This window comes from Peromyscus eremicus, chromosome 7 (genome assembly GCF_949786415.1).
Source record: "Peromyscus eremicus chromosome 7, PerEre_H2_v1, whole genome shotgun sequence".
NCBI lineage: Eukaryota > Metazoa > Chordata > Mammalia > Rodentia > Cricetidae > Peromyscus > Peromyscus eremicus.
Window position 1 is genome coordinate 1,150,820 of NC_081422.1, and position 22,831 is coordinate 1,173,650.

General features: G+C 36.5%; 1 protein-coding gene across 1 annotated transcript in view; it reads left to right on the forward strand.

Moving 5' to 3' along the window:
- Gucy1a2 (guanylate cyclase 1 soluble subunit alpha 2) overlaps window positions 1-22,831 on the forward strand; it is a 320,403-nt gene that overhangs the window by 17,951 nt on the left and 279,621 nt on the right. The window contains exons 2-3 of the mRNA XM_059267262.1: window positions 9,257-9,318; window positions 13,960-14,081. Of these exons, the coding sequence (XP_059123245.1) occupies window positions 9,257-9,318; window positions 13,960-14,081 (184 nt within the window). The remainder of the gene's footprint in view (window positions 1-9,256; window positions 9,319-13,959; window positions 14,082-22,831) is intronic.

The following is a 22,831-nucleotide window of genomic DNA, read 5'->3' on the forward strand; positions in this document are numbered from 1 at the left end:
TTATTCTCACATGTCTCCTTCTGACCACAAATAGCTTCACCCTCCATGTACAATAATGTTCCATGTACGTTTTATGCCATTTCTCATATGTTTTCCACTCAGTGACTTGCTGAGAAGGGACTGGTTGAAATTTCCTGTGAGTTTTCTTGGACTTTATTATTACCAGAGTCAGTTCTAAGTTTGTGGCAGTCCTGTGTTAGAAATGCTAATGGGCTCTTTCTTCACTGGGGTTCTGCCTCTAGGTTGACCTAGTTTGCCTTTCCGCTGTCATGTCCATGTGCTCTAGGCTCCCAAGTTGAGGCAGCTGTGAGCAGACTGACAAAAGCCATCATTGTTGCCAATGGCCTAGCTTATGCTGCAGAGTCTAAAACAATGACAAAACTTGACATTTGCTTTCTGAATGTGAAGGATGTTATGATTATCACAAATGTAGTTGTATATAAGAGTATTAGTTCTTTTAACACATTACATATAATTATGAACATCTGTATATACATATGCTTTGACATAACTAATTATAATATTAAGTTGCTATTCTTTATCAGAAGGAATGAGGAAATGATATTTGTAAAGAACCAAGTAATAGGTAGGTTACAATGTGCTTTAATCATCTGAAGTTAAACTACAATAGTGAGACTTTCCATTTGATTCACTATAAATATTCTTAGGTTGGTATATGTTTTTTTTTTTTCAGAAAAATGTGATTATTCTCTATAACTTAGGGTTCTAGTGCATTGTAGACACTGGTGGTATGGCTGTCATCTTCCTAATACCTGCTTAATAATCATGTAGAATATCTTTTTGCATCATCAGATTACAGGCAGTACTACATCATGTCACATTCAGTGTCTTGCTGGTCCTTTTACTTCTAGTGTGGTAAAGGCAGTAGAGCACAGTGGGGCCTACTCTGAAATAATGTTCCGATGATTCTGGCATTTTTCAGCACCTGAAACTTTCCTTCAAACCTCAAGAACTCACTTTTATCAGGGTCTAAAATGATTACACTCTAAGCTATTGACTAAACTGGCTAAACAAAATGCCCATGGCACTGTAGTTGGCATCTGAATGACAATTTACTTATTTACATTAATCTGTAGCTGTGAAATGAATCTCATTATTCAAAGTCTCCAATGACAGCATAATTCATACTGCTCAGGCTGTTTGACAAGCCAAGCTATAATCAGAAGTTTGCTTTAATCTATGTAGAGCCAAAGAAAAATGACTTTATTCCAAATTCTTTGCTCCTATCTGAGCTTATTCCAAATTTTTTGCTCCCAGTTGTAGGGGAGATGTTGTCACTGAGAGCTGATACTGCAAGTCTTTTCATAAGATCCCCTTATAATATGATGTTTGAAGGGTGTTCTTTATTAGAGGAGTATTCCTCAACATAACAGAGGATTCATACGATCCCAAACAATTTAGATCTGTTCCACACATGATTGTTCTTCTTTTTCCTCCTGTGGTTGCCTTCTTTACCTTAGCCCCTGTTCCTGTATGGGGCTTCACCCTGGAAAGTGACTAGACTAAATTCTAGTGAAAGTGAATAGACTAAATTCTCTTTTACCTTACACATGATCACTGAAGTCAGCACATTTAGAGTTGACAAATTATCTTAGCATTTCATGTATTAATTTTAGTACTTAATAGGTAGAAATTGTGCTTTTCTTACTTATAGATATCTGTTGGGAGACACTTCAGTGTAGCTCCTCCCAATGATGGAAGCAATAAAAAATTCATTGGGTATATTTAGATTCCTTAAAAGACTTAAAAATAAAAGAAGTTTTTTTTTTTTATGCAAGGCCCTTTGAGATCCAATAGGAACTCTGAGAGAAGGCTGTAATTATCCTTAAAATGTTTACTAGTTTGTGTTTTTGAGCTGTGAGGCAGGTCTGACAGTAATCCTAGATATTAGAAATGGTCAGTGTCTTAGTTAGGGTTCCTATTGCTGTGAAGAGGAACCATGAGCATGGCAAGTCTTATAAAGGAAAACATTTAATTGGAATGGTTTAGTTTCAGAGGTTTAGTCCATTATCATCATGGTGGGGCATTGCAGCATGCAGGCAGCATGGTGCTGAAGAAGCAGCTGAGATTTCTACATCTTGATTGCCAGGGAACAGGAAGTGAACTGAGGTATAATGAGTATAGGAGACCTCAAAGCCTGCCCCTATAGTGACACACTTCCTCCAACAAAGCCCCAACTACTTCAGCAAAGACACACTCCCTAATAGTGTACTCCCTATGTGCTTATGGGGGCCAATTACATTAAAACTTTAAGAATCAGGTTTGTTCAGTTGAATAACTTTTGACTACTTTATCAGCCACTACATAACACATTTGTATGCTACTTTATTGTTTCATTCTATTTTGTTGTATTAACAATCCTGAGAAATAGTTACTTAAAGATATCCATATTTCTACATTTAAAGAAAGGGTATTAAGGCTCAGAAAAATAAAAATACATTTCAAATCATATAGCATAGGTAGGTGAATCCCTTTCAACTACAGTCTTCTGTGTATTTGAGAAGATGAAGGAAAAATTACTTTGGAGACAGTAAGAATCTCAATATTTGGAAGTGGTTAGACCTCAATCACATTGACTCAGATACATGCTACCAAAGTGACTTTTGGCAGTTTTTTCAAGTTCTCTGGATCTCAGATTATCACATTTATAAAATTACAGTGCTACTATCTATTTCCTCTCCAGAAGGCCTTCCATGAGGGTAAACTGACTGGAGGCACATAAGATGTTGGGTCCCATGTTGGACACTCAGCACCTTACCCATTGTTAGCTCCTTTTACAGTACTTGGCTTGGATGTCTGAAGCATAAGTTTGTCTGTGAACTGAGTCAACTCTGTGTTAACTGTGAGATTCCATTTGGTTAGTAATTCATCACTGTATCCAGGTCTCCCAGTGGCATTTGATATGGCACAATCGATTTTCCTGACAAAACATCTCAAAACAGTGCTATCTCATTTCATAATTTCATTTCATTCAACTGAGCCAGACTAGGCAAGATGATGAGCAGTCAAACACGATCTCCTGAAATCTCTGTCCAGAAAATAATGGTCTTAACAAAACTTAAGCAGTTTCTTAAGTCACTGCCGCAACAGTTACAAGTTTGGGAGGACAATTTGCTAACATCATTCGCATAGACTTCAAAGATAACAGTTAAAGGCAAACAAGGAGTTTCATTTAGATAGCATTTCCTAATGATTACCAAAGTGAAACCAATTACTGATGGAAACATCAATTTGTGAAGAAAACACATGGGGGACCAGTGTTTTGGTTTATGCTTTTTTACAGCTCAGTAGCTGAAGTGAAAACAGAAGATATAAACTTAAAATATTGTAACCTCACTGATTCCCCAGGCTTTTCATCTGTCAAATGTAGATAATTAAGCTGGAGACTCAGGAAGATGCTGTGAACATCTAATAGAATAAAGACAAAGAAAGTGATATATTAACTGTGAGTTGTAATCCAAAGCAAAGGTGGTATTATTAGTTATGTTACCAAGCATCAGAAAGTCTCAGGTGACTTAAATTTGATGTTGCATGAAGGTAGAGAGAAAGGTTAAATAAATAAGCCTTTGCTTCTAATTTTTTTCAAGAGTCCTCATTTTAAATTGGTATTGATTGTAATTGGGTCTTGTATCAAATTGGAATTTAATAGCTATTTTTAGAAACCATTGAAGTAAAGTAACAAAGGGACAAAAGACTTAGAAAAGGAATACACTTTGTATAGAAAGACTTAATTATATTGATTATATGTTAAGTATATCCACTTACAATCAATAGATAGAATGATAGACCCTCTGTGCTTTGCATGCTTTTAATTACACAAATGTTATATAACTTTGAATTTACCTATGTGTCAGTTAGCATTATATTATACTTAATTCTCTGTTCTTGTGGGCTCATTCAAACCTTCACAGGGAGAATGACATAGATGTTGGTTGAAATCTTGCAGATGTTCTACTACTGTGACTAGAACTCCAGTTATAATATTAATGCACCTTTACTTTTCAATTAGCTCTTTTTTGTATACTTGGCATTTTGCATTTGTTAATCAACTAGACTTCTAGTACTGCTGGTCGTTTGATGTGGCATTCTGTTTTTTTTTGAAAAGTTTCCATCCTTCAGAGAAGATGCTTAATTGACAGTGTAGGATATTTTAAAATTTTTTCTGTGAGTGTGTATGTGTTACAATCATATAAATTTGTGTGTGTGTGTGTGTGTGTGTGTGTGTGTGTGTGGTACAGGTGTATATGTATGTTATAAGCATATACATTTGTGTTTGTGTATGTGTGTGTAATATAGTCATGTGTGTATGTGTGTGTGGTGCAGGCATATTTGTGTATGTCTGTTGTACAGGCATATGTGTGTATGTGTGTAGTGCAAGCATGTGTATATGTATGCATGTGTACAAGCATATGTGTGTGTTGTACAGTGATGTGTGTGTGCATGTATGTGTGGTTCAGATGTGTGTATATATGTGTGTGGTATAGGCATATTGGTGTGTGTGTATATCTGTGTGGTACAGGCATGTGTTTATGGGGTGCACCTATGTGTGTGTGTGTGTGTGTGTGTGTGATACAGGCATATGCATGTGTGTGTTGTACAGGCACATATGGGGTGCACGTGTGTGTGTATGTATGTATTTGTGTGTATATGTGTGGTACAACTCTGTGTGTGTGTGTGTGTGTGTGTGTGTGTGTGATGTAGGTATATGCCTGTATTGTTGTACAGGCATATGTGTGTGCTTCTGTGTAGTGTAGGTGTGTGTATAGGTATATATTTGTATGTTACAGGTGTGCATGTATGCACGTGGTATAAATGTGTGTGTGTGTGTGTGTGTGTGTGTGTGTGTTATAGGCTTATGTGTGGAGGCCAGAGGTCAAAGTCAGTTGTCTTTCTCAACACTGTATTTTAATTTCATTTTTAATTTTCATTTATTTTTAAATTAAAAACACTCTAAATAAATATGTATTTGAGAAAGTGTCACTGTATCTATAACTTCCTGATTCAGGTAAACTAGCTGTCCAGTGATTTCCCACAATCTTACTGTGTCCATGCCACCTGAGTAACTGAGGTGTGCTGACATGCCTTGCTTACTAAGCATTGTTCCCACTGAACTGTCTCCTAGTCCCTCCACAGAAAAGGCTTGATGAAGAAGTAGTCACTCTCCTCAAAGCAGAAGCCACCCTTAGAAGGGACCTATTTATAGACTTTCATTTCATTAATAAAATTAATAAATCTCTTTATTAATTATTAATCTATTTATTAATAAAATTAATAAATAAATTTAATAAAAATTAAAAAAATTAATAAATCTCTTTATTCAGAAAATAGACACCATGAGACTATGTAGATATGTTTGTCTCTCATTGATAACACTTTGGGTTGAGGCCATGAAGTGAAGTTGGAAAACAGAAGTGAATCCATTATTCTAAGACATACCGAGGGATCAGCATGGTGTTAAAGTTTTCCTTGCCTCAAGGGAAATACCTTGCAGCCCCTCTGTTCCTGGTTCAAGCCATTAGAATGTGCCCACTAACTTGTAGCAAGAAAGAGCAAGTAAAGAACTATTTACCATCCTAAAGGCTTTTTGGTTGTACCTCGAGAATCATTCTATTTAATGTGTTTGTGAATTGTAAGCCTGACTTCTACCAACTGTGGAGGTGATTGCTTCACACAAGAACAAAAGCCAGTTCTTTAACAAGCTGAGATCCTTTCACAAACATGTGCTTGTTAATGATGTAGACATTTCTAGTGTAGGGAAAAGATGTCCTTTGGACAAATGTGATCATTCTAGTCATTGCTGGCCATGTGCACTCTAGTCCTTGCTTTCTGTTCCATGCTTTGGATATTGGAAGAGAATTCCTCTGTGATATTCACTGTCAAAGGTAAAACTATTTTAACTCAGAAACTGTCAATCATTAGATCCCAGGGGCCTTTAGCCAGTAATAGTTCAGCTGGCCATGGCTGGACTGAGAGTATTCTTTTCATGTGCACTGAAGTGGGGCTGTGTACTCCATTCTTTTTGGATTTCTCAAGTGCTTCTTGATTTCTTGGTTCAGGGGTGATTTTTTTCTTTCCTAGGTACATTCTATTTATTCTACTTTGATTCTCCCCCCAATTAGTATAAATCTCTGTGCTAGTTTGCTATCTCCTTTATCTTTACAACCTGGTATAAATGAAAGAATCTATGCAGAGGAAGAGGCAGAAGGATTGTAAGAGCCAGAGTTGATAGATGACTCCAAGGAAACTGTGTCTTCCAGATACAACAGGGCTGATACACAAACTAACTCACAGAGATAGTGAAAGTGTGCACAGGGCCTGCACAGATATAAGATAGGCAAAATCCAAACACAGAAGGTGTAGTGAGCACAATGTCTCACTTTAAATTTTTAGCGACTGATTTTTCCTCAAAATTAATTTATGACTTGGCTTTGTCTAGGTCAAGACAGTATCTAAGGCCTTAGATTTATACAGTGATATGGTCTTCTTAGATAGACACACATACTTTTCTGTGTCTCAGTGAATACCCCTGTTTTATTGATTATTTTAAACTCAACTTTTGACTTTGAAACAACCATTTCTCACAAAAAGAGTGTATTAAAGAACTGAGGCAGAAGAACATCAAATTCATCCTTGATGTTTTATACAAAGATGAATATGGACTAGGTCCAGGTGAAAATTAACATAGACCTCCTGTTAAATTATATGCTTTAAAGATTCACTTTGAAGGATTAGAAACTAGAAACTGATACTTATTAACTCTTTTATAGACAACCAGCACAGCACTGGATCTTTCTAGAGATGACCTTTTTAGAGACACTAATTCGGTAGAATTAATTAGTAGTAGTCCCTAAGATTACCAAACTGTGGTGGTGCCTGAGTATTGAAGAATGTGTGTTATAGATGTATTTCCTGAAACTTATCCTTGGTATAATGGATCAATATTTTGCCAAGCATTTCATGGATTCATTTCTTTTTGACTATAGTTTTTATTGTTTGAGAATTTCATATATGTATATATGTGCTTTGATCAAATTTGCCCTCCATGTAATCCCTTCCCTATCCTTCTCCCCACTTTCCTTTCCAACATTATGTACTTAAAAAAACCACCGAGTCCACGTAGAGCCTCTGTGTGTTTGTTGGTATGGAATTGTCTACTGGAACATGGGTATCCTCTCAGAAGCCACTTCCTTAAAGAAAACTGACTTTCCCTCAGCAGCCTTCAGTTGCCAACATCACCTCAGCTAGGGGTGGGACTCCATGAGCCCCTCGTCATTCATGCTGGAAATTTGGCTGGCTTCCTCTTCTGTGGGTTTTGTGCAGGCAGTTGCAACTGCTTTCTGTTCCTGTGTGCAGCAGCCCTGTCACGTCTCACAAATAGTTTTACTACCTCTGGTTCTTACAATCTTTCTGTTGCCTCTTCCACAATGATCCTTGAACCTTTGGAATGGGACTATGATACAGTTGTCCCATTTAGAGTCTCTCACCCTGCAGTCTCTTATTTCCTGTGGGTTTCTGTGTTAATAATCTACCAAATTAGGAAAGGACAGGTATCCTATGAGTATGAACAAAAAAATGGCATATCAAGTTGCTTTAAGACTGAGCATTTCCCCATGTATTAAGTTGGGCAATGTGGCCCAGTAGGGGAAGTCAGGTCCCAAAAGCCAGTAAAAGAGTCAGAGATAGCCACTGTTTCCACTGTTAGGAGGCCCACAAGACCAAGCTACACAACTGTAATATATATGCAGAGTACCTAGGTCAGTCAGATGCAGGCTCCCTCATTGTCAGTTCAGTCTCTGTGAGTCTTTATGGTTCCAGATTACTTGATTCTGTGAGTTTTCTTGTGGTGTCCTTGACTCCTGTAGCTCCTACAATCCTTTCTCCCCTTCTGCAGATTCCCTGAGCTCGGCCTAATGTTTGGCTGTGTGTCTGCATCTGTTTCCATCAGTTGATGGATGAAGCCTCTTTGATAACCATTGGGCTAGGCACTAATCTGGTTACAGGGGATGGCCAGTTCATGCTACTTATCTGCTATTGCCTTGTAGATTCCTGGGAGATTTCTTTGTACCAGATTTTTACCTGACTCAGAAATGCTCACCCCCCCACCCCCCATGTTGTACCGCATGCTCACTTTCCAGTAGTCTCCTTCAGTACTCTCCCCTTCTGGCCTCCCCTGCAACCTGATCACTCACGTTTCTGTCCCCACCCTTCCTCAGTCCACAAAATCTCTTCTATTTTTCCTTCTCTTCTATTAATACAGAAACCATTTCAATCATAGGAGATCTGGTTACCTAGTCTCTCTGGGTCTGTGTTTTAAAGATTCACTCTTTTGTCATTGAGAATTTACTTCTTATCATAGCATCCTAATAAAAACCAATGTTTTGAGATGTTTGTATTCCATTTATTTGTTCATATGATTTTCCAAGTTTGGCCTACCTACTGTTTAGATAAAGCTGAGAATAATGTTTTGATCTAGGACTAATAAACTGTTTTGACCTACCATTGGAAGTAATTATATAATTCATTCATGAACTATAGACTTCTTTTTGAAGATATGAGGTGGGCAATCCAAAGCATTGTGGCCCTTCCATGAGACACAAGAACAATCCTCTGCTTGATATTTCTTGGGACACATAGGAAGTTAGGCTGACTTGAAGTATTGCTGATGTAGTCTGGGCTACTACTTCCTGTCTCACCCTGGCCATCCTATGAGTCCATTTAGACACAAAACTAATGGAAAAAGAAAAGTTCATTAAGCTTAAAGTAAATAATTATAGAGTTAACAGTTTTAACTCAACTTACTGTTACTTTCAGACTACCATTGCAAGTCTTGTTACAACATGAAAGAACATATATAGGTGTGCACTTTCAGCTGGTCATTATCTTACAGGGATCATACACAGTACCTAGTAAGTGCTGCAAGCCATGTTTCTGCAGTGCCTTTCCCCATTGTTACCAAACCCTCCATTGCAGTAAATGAGTATTTTATTGAATACTTATTAATAGCTCATCAAAAGAATTGGGGGGTTGATGCAGAAAATATCATTGTATTCAACATTGGGAAACTGGGCAATTGCTGACTGCCTCATTTAGATCCTCTGGGGAAAACACATGGCTAGATGAAAATTGCATTAATATTGCAAAATAGTAACTTTTATGAGATAAAGCTGCCTGTTCTTGATTGGGAAGCACACTGATGAGCTGATGATGTGTTTTCATTCTTGTTACCATATTGTAGCCTCAGACTATACAGCTGACTCTCAAGAGGACATTGCAGTATTATGAACATCAAGTTATTGGGTGAGTAAAAATGCATTTTTCTATGGAACAAATTCAAAGTGATTTCTCAAGTGCAGCTGCTGAGCTTGCAAGTTAGTATAAAGTCAACTTTATAGTGTCTGTTTCCTAACATGTAGGCCGGGACTGACAAAAGGACCTTAAGTGATGTCCTTTGGTTTATTTGTCTTTAATTCTTTTAAATAAAAATTGAAATTCTTTTTGCCCCACCCCCACCCCTTTCTAATGTTCTTATCTTCCATTTGCAAGACTGAATCTCATAATTTTATTTTACTACAAGGGAAGAATTGTTGATACCAAGAGGGAGTCTTTGAATGGGATTTTGAATTCTTATATAGAGTTTGACTGAAATCACACTTTAAGGATAGGTCTTGGTTTGGTCAGGGTCACATGCTGCATGTTTTTCTCTGTTATTCTTTATTTCTTCAAATGGTTTTGATAATTGTGTGTGTTAAGAATATGTTACACCAAAAAATAAGAAATCAAGGCCTCATCAGTTCAGAGAAATTTTAGTAAAATATAATGGTTATATTAATAACAAAATCAAAGACATGTTATGATAAGGTGATATGATTTTAGTGAAAGTATTTTGTAGACACTTTTGATTGGCCATAGTAGACAGCAGTTTGGCAAATACCAAAAAAATCAAATTTAATTTTTTGAGTAATTTAGCTTTTCATGTTAAATCAATTAACATTAGAAATAATAAATATTGTCACTATACTTTGTTATTATTTTCTATATACCGCAAATGTTTTGTCTTTGTGAAGAGTCAAACTCTGGTAACTCTTGAAATATTATCCTTTTACATTATGGGGATCAGGAATAAATTTTGAGCTATTAGGATATGATGTGATTAAAAATAAAACAGAAAGATATAAGAATAAAAAGTGACTTCAAAACCTAACATAATACCATGAGCTTTAATCACTTGATGATGTTGATTGTCTTTTCGGTGGGAATTGCTTTGAAACTTTGACACATTAATTCTCAAGAGTTCAGTCCTAGGAAAAACATTTAAATTTATAATATGGCTTTTAATTTGATGCAATTAGTGATTTAAAATAGTTTATCCTAATGGAGCTAAAGAACGCCAAGTTAATCTTTCCTTGAACATTCTAAAATAAAACTTAATCACTGTCATTGTGATGGCTACTTTCAAAATATACTGTGTCGATTACTTCTTACACTTAAAACAATTTTTAACTATTGTAAGTGTTGTATATCTATTATTATTATTATTATTATTATATTTTATATTTTTATGATAATGCCAGTCATCAAACTCAAAGAAATTGTTTTTGGAATTATGAATGCTGTCATTGTTTTGGAATTAAGAAATTGTTGAAATTCTCTCATCTGTGAATTGAACTGCCTCAGGAACAAATTAGGAGTTGGACTCTTACATTACCATTGAAATAGATCATTAACCTCATTGTAATAGTTAACAGAGCAGCCTTTGGCCATTGGTGGGATGGAGTTCCCTTTTGTCTACCTACCTTGACTATCTTCTCTATTTATGATGACATGACCTAGGGTGTTTATTCTACCTTGACTATCTTCTCTATTTATGATGACATGACCTAGGGTGTTTATTCTGTCCAACACAATATAAGGGCTATGGATAATTTGACTGTAACAAGGTGTCTTGATATCAAACCTAATTAAAACAGAACTATCAACATGTTTGCTTGCCTGACTTCTAGGACATGGACCACTAATTCCTTTATTTGCCTTGATGCTTATGGAGATTAAGGAGGTAGTTGGAAACAGTCTTATTGTTCTTACCTTTCTTGACTCTATCTTCCCTTCTTTCTACTTCACTCATCTTATAGCTTCCTTTTCAACTTTCTCATTTGACTCTAAGACTACTTTTCTTTACAAAACTGAAAAAGGAGAGAAGCTAATATTAACACTGGGACTAATGTGTTCACACCTATGTGTTATTCCTCTTCACAAAACACAGTTTAGGGCCTTTTATCTCTAACTGTGAAGCAATGTGTTTTTTACAGTCAAGAGAATTTCAGGCAATGGAGAATAAGTGCTAGCAAGCATTATTTTCTATATTTTTGGAGAGATATGTCTAAGAAGATTATTTTCCTGCTTGTCTTGAAGGCTTGTCTTGAAGTAATATAGCTTTCAGATACTACATACAGAAATGTTAAAGCAGGAGAGATGACAGAGTGTATGGATGGACTCATTTTAATTTCTCAATATGGGCTCAGTGACTGGTCTTTCTATTTCCCCTCTTTTTTTCTTAAAACTCTGCCCTTTAATCTGCTTTACATATCAACATCTGGGGTAGTATACATCATTCCTGGAATTCTTATACCTGTTGCCAATAGAAACTGCTAGAGACCTTTTCATTTCTCCCAGAACCTAGCACTGGACTCAAGGAGCGTCTGTTCAAAGGATCACAAAGAAGATAGAGCCTCTTGTTATGGAGTAAAATAACCTCTCAGCCACAAGTGCTTCATCTTTAAATATTTATTCTATGCTTTAATTTATCCCTTCCCTCATTCATGTATTTATTCATAGAGACCATTTGTGTTGGGAAAATGAATAGTAAAATAATTTATTCATGCTATGTGATAAATCTTTTTCTCTCTACTCTCATCATCATCTCTTACTGAGATTTTTTGATCTGATTTCCTGGCTTCTATTTAATGTTTCTGAGTCCTGACTTTTTATCATAGAAAAATAATTTAAAAATTACTGGAAGCCAGTAGTTCTTAAATATTAGTATGCATTAGAATTACCTTGTAGGTATATATGGATACACACACACACACACACACACACACACACATACACACACACACACTTATAAAATACAATGCATTAGACAAGCTTATATGATCAGAAGCTGAATAGTCTGATAGTGGCTGGTTACACACTGTAGTTAAACCAATTGCTGTCCAGTCTAAGAAGCTGGAAGCTTCAGAAAATTGGGACCAGTGAAGACTCCAGTGTGAGATTAGAGGTCTGGAAGCCCTCTTAGAGAGTCTATAGTGTAAGTTTGAGTTTAACAGCTGATGAATCTGTGGGACTCCTAACAATATAGGCAGTGGGGGATTTCCTACAACAAATACATCATACCAGATACCAAAGGTACAGGAAAAGCAAAAGAAGTGGGGCTTTTAAGCTCCCTCACGCTCCATGCTGAAATGTTGACTGATTTGATCTTGTATAAGTCTGTTAAGATGCTGCTGAGAGTTCATGAGTGTAGTATTCCTGTCATGTCCAGAAGCCAACCTCTGGTTTTTACAATTTTTCTTCCCCCTCTTTTGCAATGATTCCCTACATCTTTGGGTGGGGGTGATGTAGATGTCCCATTTCTGGCATATAACTGACAATTATTCTCTGTACTTTGACCAGTTGTGAGTTTCCACTGAACAAAGAAACTTCTCTAATGTGACTTGGGAGTTTCACTATTCCATGTGTATACAAATACAAATTTAGAGGTTAGTTTGATACTTCCTCCATTCAGCAAAATAATAGTAGTAGATTCATGCCTGTGGCCTATGGTTTCCCCAGCCCTGAGTTCTTAACCAGATTTACAGTACCAGGCATGACTTTCCTCTCATGAAGCATGCTTTAAATCCAAGAAGAAAGCAGTTCTTTAATCTTTAACTTTCATGCCACTACTGCACATATGGTCATGTCTTCCTATGCTGACTGTCATCGTAGCCCACTGGGTTCATAAATGAGTAGCTCACAGGGTTCACAACTGGGTAAGACTCTTAATGACTTTTCCTCCCAGCAGCCTGCATTGCAACTTTTGGTACTATGAAAGCTAGCAAAAAGATAGGAAGCTTCCTGGTCAGTACCAACCTGATTTTACCATGTCTAATGAACAAAGTATATGATGTATTCAGCAATAGATATTAATATCAGTTTGTAGTGGTTTACTATGAACAATGGGAATAGCCTCTATTTTTTGGGTGATCTCCAGAACACCTTTTACATAAATCTGGAGGCTTATATAAAAGCACTGGGTTTTTATTTGACAAAATATGGCTTCTGAGAGGAGCATTGTCTCCTGTGTAGGGAAACTCCAGATAATCTTTTTTATGAATATAATATATGTGTGTGTATATGTATATATATATATATATATTAAAATCTCATAAAAATAGTAGGTTTCCATGTGGTGTTTTCAAATATCCTTAGTGTTAGTTATATCTCCTTCAACTCCCACCTCTGCCCCATCCTACTATCCCTCTATTCACCTAAACCTCTCTTACCCCTTCATGTCACTGTTTTAATCTCTAGAAAGCCTACAAACTAGTAGAGGTGCATTTGGTGTTCTCAACATCCTCAATTATTCTTCTCCCCACCCAATCCTCACATCCTTCTCCCCACTTAAAGCTCTCTCCCCATTATTCCTCTCTTCTCCTTCATATCATATGGATTTTACTACAGCCCCAGGAATTTTCTAATGAACAGTTGCCTAGATCTAGTCCTGTACTGTTAATATTAAAGGGAATAGTGGGTTATACATATCAGAGTTATGTTTAAAGAATCAGTTATTTTATAGGTGGTTATCCTGAAAGCATAGACTGTATGTACTTAGTGTAGATATAAGTGCATCTGCAAATGTTTTCAAAATTCCTCCATATGCTAATTTTATTTTCTTCTTAGTTATAGGGATGCAGAAAAGAATTTCCATAATATCTCTAACAGATGCTCCTATGCAGACCATTCCAACAAAGAGGAAATTGAAGATGTCTCAGGAATTCTTCAGTGTACTGCTAATGTACTCGGTATATTAATTATATATTTATATAATTGACATAATATAAGTGGAATGGGAAGTAAAGGTATCAGTGTATCATTTCTATTTGGAGATTGTGGGAATTGGAGACTGAGAACTTGTCTTTAAGTATTTAGTTTTACATCCATGAACATGTTTAAATGGAAATTACAAACAAGCCAATTACTTGTAAATTCAAGAACATTACAGCAAATTCTTACATTCTGGGGAAATGTTTTCAAATATTTCTATGATGTTGGTATTAGCCTGACATAATCCATATTACTCTACATCTTACCTTCACCTGAAATGTAAGATCTTTTTTTTCTTCTCAGGCTCATACTTTCTTACTTCTGGGACTCCCTTGTTGTAACATATCAGTAAAGCTTGTCATCTACAGGGTGTTGTGCTTGGGCTTAGGCCTAGAGTGTGCACCTTGAAGATACCAATATTTACCTTCATGACTTTGGATATTCCCAACATGGGTAAATGTACTGTTATAAGTGGAACTATGCACTCCATTCTACAATTGGTCTGACTTCTAGAAAAGTATGAAGATGTGGGTGTGCAAGAGCACTCTGCATAGCTAATGTCACAGCAGCAATCTGTTTAGCCCTAATTTCTTACAGAAGTTATTTAAAATTATCTCCTAATTTCATTTTGCTTACTGCTTTTGAAATGAACTTAATTCAGTTTTTTGGGGGATCCCTATATTTCTTTATGCCTCGGAAAAGAATGAATGGTACTTTGGAAGACCAGCAACGCCTTCATTTTGTGTTGATTCTATCACCTCTTGCACTGAAGGCCTGGAAAATAGTTACTTACCAAAGCCTGGTACTTGGCCCTCTATGAATGTGAAAAAAATATTCACACATAACATTTTTTCATTTGTGCCCACTATCTGTCACAAGGTTTCCAAAGCAGAAATACTGACCACACCATGCTTCTTGGTTTCTGTTCATCTCATGTTGGGGTCCTGATAATCACTGTGACAGCACAGCAGAATTCCTCTCAAGAGGTCCTTATAACAAGAGATGATAGGTGTGAATGGTGCCTTCCTTACTTGTGACTTTAAGTGTTAAATGACTTCATTATTTGGATCATAATATCTGTTGCATTGTGATATGGTCTAATTTTAGTTGTCTGAAAAATATCTACCTTTTAAAACAATGGTATGGAAAACCTATTTCTGGTTTGCATTAATGGTAAAAACATGCATATAGTCTTATAAAACAGGACTTTTTTTGTATTTTACTGTAAATTATATTGGTTTAGTGGTGTAGTAAAACTTGTATCATAAGGGCCTGAACATTGTTTTGAATATGTTGTCCCTTGGTAGCATGGCTTGGATTTGGCTAGTGCTGTAAGGAGGGAGACAAAATGAATGCAGAGAATTAAGGGAGAGAGATGACAAGCTGTCTTATCCTCTTTGCTATAATGAGTTAAATATCAGTGTAGTTAGGACACTTTGATTTTTTAAATAGTTTTGATTCTATTAATCAATAGAATGGGGTTTGTTGGTATTTCAATTGCAAAGATTTAATTGTAGGAACTGAGAGATGCTTTCTGAGAAAGACATCCACAGTAGGTCAAGAAGCAGACAAATATGAGTGTTGTACATCAACTCATTTGCTGATGAATTATATAAAGTTTGCTACTTCAGCATCAGTTATTGGCTAAATATCACACAAAACAGTTTCATACTGCCCTTGTTAAGAATCATCTCTCACAGCAATCAAGAAGTGCAGGAGTTGTGGATAGGACATTCATCAACATTTTCTGTGTTTTAAAAGTCTCTGTCAGAGTGGTGTGCTGGTTCAAAAAGTTTAAAGTCTGACTGAGAGTCTTGTCCAGGGATTGTTTTACTTTGGAAGTGCTAGTGAGGAGGATGGAGGAAATGATCTCAGAGCCTATTCTTCACAGTATTTTCTTGTATCAGAAGTTCTGAAATACTGTATAATCAGAGCCTTTTAGAAATTGCTACAGATTCCAGAATTTTTTTGATATGATGTTTTTATGTTGTTGACTTTTAAAAAATAATCAGTTATTGTTTATTTCAACCTGTATGTGAATTTTTTTATTATGATTTAAAATGTCTATTTGGAAATCATTAATTGATGATAAAAGTGATAAATTATCCCTTTATTATAACTTTTTTCTTGGAATAACACTGCTATATAATTAATAAGTGACATTATTTACTGGACTAGAATGTATTTCATATGTTTAGCATCTTAGGGAACTAGTTGGTAAAATAACAACTTACTACTTTCACAGGTGAAATAAGATTGACAGCCACAAATAAATTCTATCCATATAGTTCTAGTCACTCTAACTTAATAAATTCTTGGGTTTTTCTTTCTTAAAAGTATTTTGAGTATTAATGAGATGAATTTGAATTAAAGTGGTTGGAGGGGTGTGGTGGTTTGAATGAGAGTGGCCTCATAGGATAATAGATTTGAATGCTTGGTCACCAGGGAGGGGCACTATTTGAAATAATTAGAATGTAGACCTTGTTGGGGGAAGTATGCCTCTACGAGTGAACTTTGACATTTCAAAGGCCCTGGCTAAGCCCAGATTCTTTCTTTCAGTGGATGTCCTGATCCACTGATCAGGATATCGCTTTCTGATACTTCTCCAGCATCCTGTGTGCTGCCATGCTTCTAGCCATGATGATAATAGATTAACCTTCTGAAACTGTAACCAAGCTCCAATTAAATGCTTTCTTTATAAGCGTTGCCATGGTCATGGTGCTTCTTCACAGCAATAGAACAATTATCAAGACAGGAAGTGATTGACTCACAGTTCTATTGTAGTGCATTGCAATGTAAAGGTTTTAAAGTAAGGACTAGCTAGGGCTAGGCTAGGCTAGGAAGAACTTAACAACTTACTATCTATCTGACTGGAATCACTTATTCCATGTAGTCATGCCTTAGATTTTTCATTTGTAAATTGGAGATAATGTAATTATGTACCTCCTTTTTTAGAGTTGCTAGGAAGCTTAAAATAGATTAATTTATATAAAGTACTTACTAATAACCTGACAGGTAACATACCAATACCACATTGTTGTTTGTTTTTATTATTATTGAATATCCTTAAAATGATCTTTTCAGTAGACCTGAAAAGATTTGTTCACTTGGTTAATAGGTGAGGAAACTGATTTTTGTTAACTTGTTAATTTTTGGTCTAACTCTGAACAAACAAGCTTTACAAGGGCACTGTTTAAATCTGGATCATTCTGATTCCAAATACCACATTCAATACATTGCTTTTCTCTCAGTTACTGACTAAAAGTCTCATTCAGTCTCTCTAATGCTGATTATGCTAACTATGTATCACCTCTCTAATCTTGTGAATGATCAATGTTGTTATGATGTTACAATTTACTTAATTCATCATTTTGTTGTTGGTTTGCAACACTGGAGATTGAACCAAAAGCATCATGTAGACAAGAACTTCACCACTGACCTCTGTCCCCAGCCTAATTTCATTTTTATTTTTATTCAAGAGTTTCACTAAGTTGCCAAAGTAGGTCTTGAAATTATTGTGTAGCTAAACCATGTTGGAAAATATTATTTTAAGATGTGTTACTTTTGTTTATGTTGCATTTGTTTAAAACTCTGTGAGGCTGTGTTACTGTGCCTGCCTAAAACACCTGATGGTCTAATAAAGAGCTGAATGGCCAATAGCAAGGCAGGAGAAAGGATAGGCAGGGCTGGCAGGCAGAGAGAATATATAGCAGGAGAAATCTGGAAGGAAGAAGAAGAATGAGAGAGGAAGGAGGAGGACATCAGGGGCCAGCCACCCAGCCACCCAACCACCCAGCTACACAGCCAGACACAGAGTAAGAAGGAAAGAAAAGGTATATAGAAATAAGAAAGGTAAAATCCCAGAGACAAAATATAGATGGGATAATTTAAGTTAAGGAAATCTGGCTAGCAACAAGCCAAGCTAAAGCAGGGCATTTATAATTAAGAATAAGCCTTTGTGTGTGATTTATTTGGGAGCTGGGTGGTGGGCCCCCCAAAAGGCCAACCAACAACAAAACTAGGCTTTGAAGATTGTGATCTTCCTACCTTAAGCATCCCAAACAGATCTGTTTTGGGAGGCATCCAGGCAGTGGGACCGGGTCTTGTACTCAGTGCATGAGTTGCCTGTTTGAAACCTGGGGCTTATACAGGGACACTTGGCTCAGCCTGGGAGGAGGGGACTGGACCTGCCTGGACTGAATCTACCAGGTTGAACTCAATCCTTAGGGGAGTCTTTGCCCTGGAGGAGATGGGAATGGGGGGTGGGCTAGGGGGAAGGCAGGGGGGGGAGGGGCGGGAGGGGGCAGGAGGGGGCGGGAGGGGGGAGAACAAGGGAATCTGTGACTGATACATAAAATTAAATTAAATTATAAAATAAAATAAAATAAAAAAGCATCCCAAGTAGATATGACAATAGGCTTACACTCATGGCCCAGCTTTGCTGCTCTTTCAAATTGAACTTGGGAGAGTTGCTTGTATGTAGCAAGTAGTATCAAAACTAAGACTATTTGTCATCAGTATTGAAGATTTTGCAGCTTTAGTGTGATTTGGATCATTTCCAGTCTAGCAACACAATAAGTTTTCTTTATCTTTTAGGTGCTAGAGATGCAAATTTAGGGTGGCAGTGTTTGCCTTCATGACATAAATGTGACTTCACACTTACGATGTGATAAACACAATGCTGAAACTTTTGGCCTGAAGTTTTCAAGTAGATCTTATTGTGTTAAACATGGATTAGTATGTTAAACGTTATTGGGCTGGTAAAAGGCTACATAAGGCTGTGCTTCTTTTTCTTTCCACAAAAGGAATATTTTTATTAATTCTATGGCGAGTTGACACATGTAAACGATGTATCTTGATCATATCCACTCTCAATTCCCCCTTCCCATTCATCCCAGGTACCACTAACACATCGTCCTCCTCATTTCATGTCCTTCCTTTTTTTTTTTTTTTTTTTTTTGTTTTTTGAGACAGGGTTTCTCTGTGTAGCTTTGCACCTCTCCTGGAACTCACTTGGTAGCCCAGGCTGGCCTCAAACTCACAGAGATCCACCTGGCTCTGCCTCCCAAGTGCTGGGATTAAAGGCGTGTGCCACCACCGCCCGGCTCATGTCCTTCCTTTTTTTTAAATTTATTTTTGTGTCCTACTGATTCCAATTAGTGCTAACTGTTGGACTCTTGAATGACATTGTTGGCTTGATCTCGGCCAGGTAAGCATAGCTAAAGCGACTTCATGAAGGCAATGGCCATTCCATGTCCAGAAGACAGCATTTCACAGCATTTTTCTCCATAGTCCAGCTTTTCTGTTCTTTCTGTACCTTTTCTGTGATGTTTCTTTAGTCTTAGGTGTTTGATATATATGTCCCATTTAGGAATGAACACTCAATAGTCACTTGATGATTCCGGTCAGTTATGATTGTCTGAATTGACTTCTGACCACTTCAGAGTTAAGCTCTCTGGTCAAGGTTGAGGCAACACTAATTTACATGTTTAAATGTGAATATTTAGAAGTTAGTTTGACAATAGGTCCATCTATCAAGGTAACAGTAGTATGGTCTTCTCTAGGGCCTATGACCTCCTGAGACTTTTTACCAGATTTTCAGTACCAGGCGTGAATTCCCTCCTGTGTAGAAGGCCTTAAATTCAATTTAAAAAGTGTTAGCATTATTGCACCCATAAGCATATCTTGCTTGACAGAGTTCACCAGCAGGTAGTACTATTCTTGCTTACCAGCCTGTATAGCATCTTCCTGCATTATGAAAGCTAGCAAGCTGGAAGAAAGTTTTCAGTTGTATTCCAGCTTGATTTTTCTGTGTTCTATAGTCACTATGTGTGTGTGTGTGTGTGTGTGTGTGTGTGTGTGTATCTTCAGCAATAGGGTCTTACCATCTAGTTATAGTGGACAATCAAGAGCAATGGCAATAAGCTGTATTGTTTTGGGAGTCTCTGAGATCCCTATTCAATAACTACTGGTGAGGATGTTCCATGCCTGACACTGAGATTTTCATTTAATATCCCTTGTCTTTTGGAGAATTATTGTCCACCCACACAGTTTACTTATGTTCAAACTCTCTTATTTTTTGTTTAAATTATATTTTAAAATTACTTTACAAAGTAGTGTGTTTCTATAATGATTTTTTATGCATCCTTAGTTTTAGTTAACACATCTCTATGCCCTTTCTCATCTGATATTCACCCCCATTCCCACTTAGACCTTTAACCACCAGTATTATTCCTCCTATTTTCAAATCAGAACTGTTCTATTATCTCCTCACCAAAATGGTTATATTTCTGAGTTCATTCATTTGTTTAAATGGAAAACTTAAGGATATAGTCACAGGATAATATTTAATTACTTGCGGGCTGGAGAGATGGCTCAGAGGTTAAGAGCACTGCTTGTTCTTCCAAAGGTCCTGAGTTCAATTCCCAGCAACCACATGGTGGCTCACAACCATCTGTAATGAGATCTGGTGCCCTCTTCTGGCCTGCAAGCATGCATGCAGACAGAACACTGTGTACATAATAAATAAATAAATCTTTAAAAAAAATATTTAATTACTTGCAGCAGAAATCTTGAGTTTTGGTTTATGTGAATTGAAGAGAACTGAAATATACATATTTTTTCTAAATAATTATGAATAGTATGTATTATGCCTGTGAAGGAATGACATCAGCACATGTGAACACTGCCTCCAATGCATATGAAATGCTTTCATTAAAAACTGTTTTCAGGAAAACATATACATCAATTTACTTAGGTAAAAAACACACAGCTTGGAAACACGGGGTGGTTTTCTCCCCCTCTTAGATGTTCTTTCTCTTTTGTGAGCTTCACATTCTGAATCTTGTCACATTTATGCTGCAAGCACTTTACATTTGCCTGAATATATTTCCAGTATACATATATTACTGGAAAACATGGCAGTCATGTTTCCTTTCTAAATCTTTGTTTTCTGCATGCATATTTCCTTATTATCAATAATTTTCCATTGTACACTGCTTCTTTAGGTGCAAGTGAGCATTTCTCAATTCTTGTCATTATCTGTTGTCCTATGTGTGTGTGTAATCTTTAAAATTAAATATGTAACATTAAAATTGATATACTTCAAGACTTACTTTGTGTTAACTTCCATGAATATTAATAATATAATATGTCATATTAACGTATGGAATATTTTTAATCTCCTGAAAAAAGAAAACATGTTTCACTTACCCAACTCTGTGTCCCTTCATCTTTATTGCTATAGATTTCCCCATTGTAAAATGCCTGGAAAAGGAAATGATACAAACTTTTTGCTTGCTTCCTTTGCTTGTGTAGCTTCATAGCTCATTATCCTCCATACCAATACTATTTTATTAATATATGCCCAATATTTTTCTTATGTAGTTTCCTATTGAAGAGCACCTTGGTTGACTATATTTGGGGCAGATAATAATGACTCTTCTATGAACAATTCACTTATAAGTTTTTGTGTAACCTGGGATGTGACTAGGGCCACTGGACTGTGTGTAACTTGTAATAAACATGGAAATGTGTAACAAAATCATGGTGCCATTTGCCTTGTCACAGCAATATTTAATCTGGTTGCTCTTCATATTCTGACTTGGATCTCAGCCAAAGGCTGAGAAGTTGTATTGTCCATAGTCCTTAGAAATTATTACTGCTCATGTTATTTTAACCTTAGCCATTCTCATGTTTGTGTCTTTCTCCTTAAAAGTTTAATAAATAAAAACAACTTCTGCTATATCTTTATAATGTCAGCAAATACAAACTATAATTAAGAATTTTATTTTTCTATTTTGTAATTCTGATTGCCTTCCCAAGATTTTATGACTTTGTTTAGAAAGTGCTTAAAGCATACATTAGTTATAGAAGAGTTGACCATGGTACTAATCTATTAAAACTTGTTTTTATTTCATAAAAATAAACCTGTCGGATTGAATTAGGCAGCATTATGCAGAGAGAAATGAAAGATTTTATGAATTTGAGCATAGCTTTGAAGTAATATGACAGAAAATGACTCTGTTGTTGCTGTTGAAAATTTAAGATTCCTAAAGACAGTCTCTGGCTATTTATCACCTATCTATCTATCTATCTATCTATCTATCTATCTATCATCTATTTATCTATCCATCTATCATCTTCATCTACCTATCTATACTCAGTGGCTAATAAGCCAAACTCTACTGTGCAACATTAAATTCATGAATAAGATGTACAAATTTCTTCCATCCTGTTTGCTTTCCCACCATATTACCAGTGCTATCTATCTGAAAAGTTTCTAACATGGAAAAAATAAAAATGAAACATTGGTCTCTGATATTGAACAAAATAAACGAAAACCCAGATAGGTCAGGCTGCTTGCATGGGGTCATACCTTTAGCATGTGGTGAGCATCGAACGTTTGCTTTACATTGGTTATTTCTACATCACTGTGATGCTAATGCTTGGCAAAATAAGAGATGAAGGATTTATTTTCATTCACAATTTCAGAGGGTTCTAGTCATCATGTCAGGAAGGCAGAGTGAGACTCCTTAGTTCATGGTACAGGGTTGTGCTAGAGGCTGGTCACATAATGGTGGACAAGGAAGCACAGGATATGACCAGAAGCATTGGCTGGACCTATAACTAACCCTCGAAAGGCAATCCCAGTGAGGCCGGGAGAAAAGCTTGCTGCCTCCTCACTGATTTCAGCTTCTGTTATGAAACAACAGTGGTTTTGGCTTTT